The sequence below is a fragment of the Triticum urartu genome, chromosome 5, assembly GCF_003073215.2.
Source record: "Triticum urartu cultivar G1812 chromosome 5, Tu2.1, whole genome shotgun sequence".
Taxonomy (NCBI): domain Eukaryota; kingdom Viridiplantae; phylum Streptophyta; class Magnoliopsida; order Poales; family Poaceae; genus Triticum; species Triticum urartu.
Genome location: NC_053026.1, coordinates 657,842,495 through 657,849,158, shown reverse-complemented (window position 1 = coordinate 657,849,158; position 6,664 = coordinate 657,842,495). Strand labels below are relative to the sequence as shown.

Below are 6,664 nucleotides of genomic sequence, written 5' to 3'. Positions count from 1 at the left end.
CTTGTTATGTACATACTATGTTTCTAAATTCAAATCAAAATGCCAAAACATCTCATATGTAGGAACAAAGTTAGTACTTTGCTTATTGAGGTCTTCGGCCTCTTGTCTTGCATAAACTTTATTAAAATTGGTTATGTGCATCACAATGATGCAAAGGCCGGGGGTTCAACCTCCTTTCCGAATTGTATTTAATTATTTTGTAGTTGTAATATATTTACTGAATATAAGCAGCATAATACAATGAAAATTTACATGCATGATTGTACGTTCAGATGAGTCATTTTCACGCAGTTGGTTGCCATGCTAAAATGGTATATTTGCATCTTAAGAGAAATAGGCTAATGAAGATCATCTTTTTAGTTACATATAGAATATATGATAAAAATAAGTAGCATGTAGGATGACAACGCACCGATTATTATAAATGCAAGCAAGCAACACACTATTTACATGCATGAAGTGTCACCTGTCACTGTAGTATCATCATCAGACGTCAGTCCCATGGTCAGACAGCAAGCGTTAACTGATCACATCCATCTTCACCAGAAGCTCTAAAGTACGCATTACATGGTCAAAATGAGATCAATGCCATAACAACTTCTTTTTTAGATAATAACAACTGCCATCTTGTTGGCTTATTCATGCTTTGCTTGCGCCCTGACGTCCGTCTGAGTTTTCGGCCTCTCGTCTTTCCGGAATACATGAGGAGGAATACAGTGGCAACAATGGCCAGAAAAGCATTAAACGAGAAATACAAACAAGCCCCCCTCCTCTCGCAAAAAGAAATACAACACATTTCACCTTGCTGCCCGATTCGCATCGCAGGCGAAGCACTTCCAAACTGCTTGCAGCATTTCTGTAAACCATGTGCTTGCCCTGGGAAGATCTCGAAACCAATCAAGAGCCCCGGCTTGGGGTCACACTATCAGTATAGCTACTTCAGTGTCAGCTTCCAACTGTATAATGTTCCCAAAAAATGTCACTTCTTGAGCAACCTCAGTACATCGCCGATGAGATGCAGGGAGCCAGTAACAAGGACCTACACACAAGCATATCATCAGCGTCATGTGTGACATATTAGCTTGCAAACATAACAAGGGCAAGATACATGTCTTCCTGATTACGTACAAGAGATAGAGCTATAAATATGTGCGGTGCCATGTCGAAAGGATAGAAAATTAAACATATTATGAGGCATTAATCGTGCTCTAGAAGCACAAAGCAATGCAAAAATGCTAGCTAGTTATGGATGTTTTGTACTATAAATTTTAGAAAAGTTAGTCTGAGAGAAGCTTTCACCTGATAAGAAGTGGATGGATCCTCTACAGCATTTTTCCTTAGCCACTCAATTGCTAGTGGCAGTGATTCAAACACTAGGCTAGTCTCGCCAGAATCCGTGCTGTTTGAACCTGCATCATTTACTCACAATTTAATATAGGGCATCATCTTCAGCCTGACCATGCATTGTTACAATTAGAAAACCACAACGCAGTAGTAGAAGTGGTACAAATTGTTAAAACAGGGTTGTGCTTTTTGTAGTTCTCATAATGTATAGGGGCTTCTTTGCATATTTCCCTCGCATGTATATGTACTGCTGGCCCCGTGGAATAGAAGCTCATTTCATAACACAAGTGACTAAAGCTTGTAACATAATGTATAAGCAACCAAGTTCAGGCGAACCTTTATTATCATCATTAAGTAATTTCTCCCACACTGCTTGGAGAGATAGCTGCCATGACAAATCAATTTGCTCAGGCCCAGCAGGTGCTGATGCCTTAGAACCAAGCTTATTGTGTTGTGACTGATTTGGCACAAATAGGGCCAGATCAAAGTGCACCCCTGAACAAAATGAGATAGCAATACATATGTTCAGTTAGCTGAAAACTGGAACAAACAGCAAACTTGAAAGAGGGCTAAGCAGTAAGCAATGCAGTAAGTTTGGTTTGAACTGAAGTTGCCAAGAGAAGTACAATATCATGCAAAAAAAATCATAAATGAGCGCACATGAGCATTTTCAACAGAAAGTGTTTCAACTTACCATTTTGAGTTGCAGTATCAACGAGATGTGGAAGCAATCTCATAGGATCTCTCACAGACATGCAGTTGAATAGAAGAATCTGCAATGTGTCCCAAAGAAGATACCGGTATGAGGGAGAAGACTGAAATGATACATGCAAAAGCAAGTCCACTCAAACATGATAATACTAGACAGGCTGTGAGAAATACCTTCCGAGATTTGCTGCAAGTCTGAGACTGCTCCTTGGTAGCATGGGAAAACCACCTCGCACATATTTCCATACTTTCAGGGCTGTGTGCCCCATCCAAATAGAATACCAAAGAACTATCCCGATCCTTCTCTTCTGAATTTACTTGTGAATCTGGAACAATTTGCGCTCGGCCTTGCAAAGAAGCACTTGACAGCCCTCTAATGAACTGATCTGGTAAGGGATCCTGAACTCCACCATAGATGAACTAATTATGATACCGTCTTTGTTTTTCGGAGAAGCAACATGAATTGACAAGACTTACAGTGTGGTTGAGTGGCATTCTGTCCACATGTCCCTGCTTCTCAAGCCATGTACTAGCGAGTGCGACTGCAAGGCCAGCATTTTCATATTGGTGTTCACCTTGCAGTCCAAGATGTTGATCTTTCAACTGATGTGGCTTCAAAGGATCAACGACTTGGAGTGAAATCTTCAAAAAGCACAGAGTATAGTATTTCAAAAACTGTATTCCATTGTTTCTAGTATTGTGGTTACAAACAACAAGCAGGGCAGCAACCAAAAAGGAAATGAAAACGGATAGAAAAAACATACGCCCAATTCTGAAGCTCTTCGTTTGAGAACAACCATTGCCTCTTCTGGCTGTGGAGCAGTATAAGCTGGAACTCCTTTCTGTAAACAACAATGTTAATGTTAACAAAAGACGCCACCAAGATACCAAACATAATAGGAAATTTCTGTGAATAACAATGTTAACATGGTATAGAACAACTTCTTGGGAAAGTAATATATTGTATTTTCTGAACTACAAACACCATCAGTTACAAAAAAAAGGGGGCAATATATGTAACATGTTGTAGAACAACTTCTTGGGAAAGTAGTCATAAGAAAACCTTGAAAATTCCAGCCTTCTCCCCAGCAATTTCACCAAGCGTATTTCCTGCTCATCCGCAAAACAACAAACATGTTAGCATGGGACTAATTTTCCTAATAAAAGGGTTACTTCAATTGTCAGTTTCATGACTAACCAAGAATTTCCATATGATCATATCCAAGAGAGGATATTCCACAGACTACAGGAGATTTAACCTGCAGAGATCCAAATTCAGACAACGGTCATGCTCTAATTTGACTGTTTTTAGTGTATAATTCTGCCGAGCTGAGAAGGGTTCAGAAGAAATAGAAGCTAAACTTGAATGCTTGAATACTAACAAGAATCAAGAACTTAGATGGACCTAAATGAATATATCCCACACTCCTATTATAGTTTGGAACTCAGGGTGCAGATTAAGGTGAACAAGGCCGGCAAGAGACTTAAATGGCATAGTTCAAGATTCTTCTTTTGTTTTCTAGACAAAATGAGCACATTACTGGAGAAGAGTCACATACCACATTAGTTGCATCGAACTTCCCTCCAAGACCAACCTCGAGAAGAGCTACATCTACCTGTTTGAGGCAAGAAAAAGGTGTGAGTAGATCAATAATGTTCTTCTAAAAATGCATACGCGGAGCCTGATTTAGAAATCTCAAAATGAATATGTGATAGCTGATCATCACATAGGTTTTGTACCTTAAAATCATAGATTGTAGCACAATGCTATGCAAGTAAAATAGTGAAGAAAAGGGAACATTGCATGGAGTAATCTTATTCAGGCTAGATTTATGTAATGACTGAAAACAAACCAGTAGGGACAGAGTATGGAGTATTTTCTGTCTATTCTACCTGCTCAGCAGAAAATATCTTGAATGCGAGCAAGGCCATGAACCTGAAATAGGCTGGCATGGGAATATCATCATCAGTCTTCTCCTGGAGAGTGAAGATACGCACATTTGTCTCATTATCCACCAGTTACATAATTAAAGCAGCACGAAAAGACAAGACATCTATGTTTCATCACTCCTATGCACCTGGCACAGAGTTCCATCACATGAAAGACAACAAATTTGGACATGTACCTTCAGTTTATTCCAGCAGCACCAGAAGTACTTCAGAAACTTCTCTTCAGAAATATCCACCCTGGTTGCATCACAAGTTAGGGGCCAGGTTAGTGCACGCATAATACCTAGGCATAGTGATAAGCTAAATGTAAAGAGTGGTGCAGCACATTTGCATACAAAAAGATATTGTGAATAATTACGAGGAGCTATCGTTATCACTTATCAACACCAGGTTAGCACATGCATGGTACCTAAGCATAGGACAAGCTAAATTTAAACAAAGTTCACTGTCGGGTGTTCCACTACAGTTCTCATTAAAAAAAGACAAAAGTAAAAGGGCTGTGCAGCACATTCGCATGTAAGAAATTATTGTGAATAATAACAAGGAGCTGTCATTATCACTTATCAGCACCATATTAAGAAAAAATAAGAGCAAGAACAATTGACGAAGAAATTACCCATCTAGCCGGAACCGCTCCCGGACATCCATCAAATGCGGTGAGGTGAAGAGCCCGGTACGGAAGCCACAGGATCGCAGGATTGACTCCGTGAATGTGCATGTCGAACCCTACAGAAAACGTTCCATTGTGTCGTCACATACTACCATCACAGGGAAGCCAAGGACTTGATTAATCGCGTCATGTGGCATTCAGCAATTTTCAACCAACCAGGAGAGGTCTGTAACTGGTTACACACCGCACCATGGTACCAAATAATTAGCAGTAAACTATTGGTTGGGTAAAACTTGAATGTTGCACATTAGTTGCTCAAATTTCAGCACCAAATTGGAATGCCCCGATCATTACTTATGAAGTTTCTGAATCACAATGGAAATGAAAGCACATACTACAGAACCTGACACTCTAAATGGAGCTGGGGAGTTGCTCTTATCAGGTGATTTACCTTTCCTTTGGTGCCGGCGACATGGATGACCTTCATCCGCGCGATGGGCTCCTCCAGCTCCAGAATCTGAAGAACCAAATCCGCCCTATAGATCAGACAAGACATCCCCACCCACATCGCGATTCAGGAGGAGCAGGAGGAGGGAGTACCTGGAGGTAGCGGCCCATGAGGTCCCACTGGTTGCCGCGGTTGCCGGTGTCCGCGCGCACCTTCTGCGTGATGAGCGACGAGAGGCGGCCCAGCACCTCCTCGTACTCCCGCTCCGCCACGCCACCTGCAGCCCCAATCCCCACCACACCCCCACGTAGCAGCCATCAGTAGAGTACAGTTGACAGGTGCATCCCACCCAGCAAGCAAGCACCCCATGACTACGCGATCGAAGGGCAGGGCTGCTCACCTGCGTGCTGCGCGGCGGCGGCGGTGGTGGAGGAGGACTCCATGGCGCGAGAGAAGATGCGGCGGGTGCGGGGGGAGGAGAAGCAGGCGAGCGGCGAGGAGAGGAGGAGGCGGCGGCGGAGGGTGGCGGCGGCGGCGAGAGGGGGGTGAGGCATGGGCGGCGCGCGGCCGATGTGGGGGTGGGTGGGTAGGTGGTGGTGGTGGTGGTGCCACCGTGCTGGGCCCCGCATCATTCGCTGGTCGTCAGACAGACAGAGTTCGCTTTGACCCCGTGGACTCTGCCTGCCTCGCTGATGAGCGGGCCCGATTCCGCGCGACGATCTACCGCACCTTTGATACCGCTTTCGACTTAGAGCTTTTTTTTTTTGCGGGGCTTTCGACTTAGAGCATGGTTAATATAAAAGCCTGCTATCGGCTATATACTAGTGCCATATCATCTTATAGTCTTCCTACAACCATACTCATACAATGGGCTTTTTTTTTTGCGGGGCTTTCGACTTAGTATATTAATTGCTAGGCTGGCTATAGCACTCAATCCTTACATGTGGACTGAGGAAAAAACACTCACATGATTCGTTGGTGGGAAGAAACCCTGGCTTTTAGCCTTCACACAGGCTGCATGCAGGCTATATCTGCTCGTATATTGTGCTGCAGCCGGGCGCTAGATGGAGCGCCAGCTCTCGTCTCTCTCCTGCTTCCTCTCTCCTCCAGCTATGATTTTGCTGATGTGGCGTAGCTTATAGCCTGCTGAGTAGGATCTATTATACTTGCTCTTAGGAAGGCGTACTCCAGAGCATTTTACGTGAGACGACGCCTTCGCTCGAAGATGATGCACTATTTGGTCATCTGCATGAGTTTGTGTATATCTACTTGAAACCATATGCAGGGTTCTAAAAAATATAGGGGCACGAATTGAAACCGGCTTAACCAGCAAGAATTGAACAGCACAGCGCAGGTAAAAGAACAACATAAGTAAAAACACGGAACAGGCATTTTTGAAGAGTAATTAATAGAGGGGACAAATTATGGCAACTTCTCAAGACTTTCGGCTTTCACATCACAGCCAGCCAGCAGCGGCAAAATTTCGTGTTTTGACCCTTTTGCGATATAAAATCAGGATCTGACCCCGGTTTGGAATATTTTCGGGATTTGACCCTTTTACTACTGCCAGGGCCATTGACGGTAGGGTTACACAACATACCGCC

General features: G+C 43.3%; 1 protein-coding gene across 1 annotated transcript; it reads right to left on the bottom strand.

The window, feature by feature from the left end:
• Positions 1-568: 568 nt before the first annotated feature.
• Positions 569-5,634, bottom strand: LOC125511675 (folylpolyglutamate synthase-like). The gene is made up of 16 exons (XM_048677098.1): positions 5,461-5,634; positions 5,213-5,337; positions 5,064-5,129; positions 4,619-4,728; positions 4,179-4,239; positions 3,946-4,029; positions 3,612-3,668; positions 3,251-3,311; positions 3,116-3,162; positions 2,817-2,894; positions 2,530-2,694; positions 2,227-2,451; positions 2,039-2,117; positions 1,681-1,839; positions 1,300-1,409; positions 569-1,039 (listed from the first exon to the last, which is right to left on the bottom strand). The coding sequence occupies exons 1-16, from the start codon at positions 5,612-5,614 to the stop codon at positions 980-982; spliced, it is 1,641 nt and encodes a 546-aa protein (XP_048533055.1). The 5' UTR covers positions 5,615-5,634; the 3' UTR covers positions 569-979.
• Positions 5,635-6,664: the final 1,030 nt, after the last annotated feature.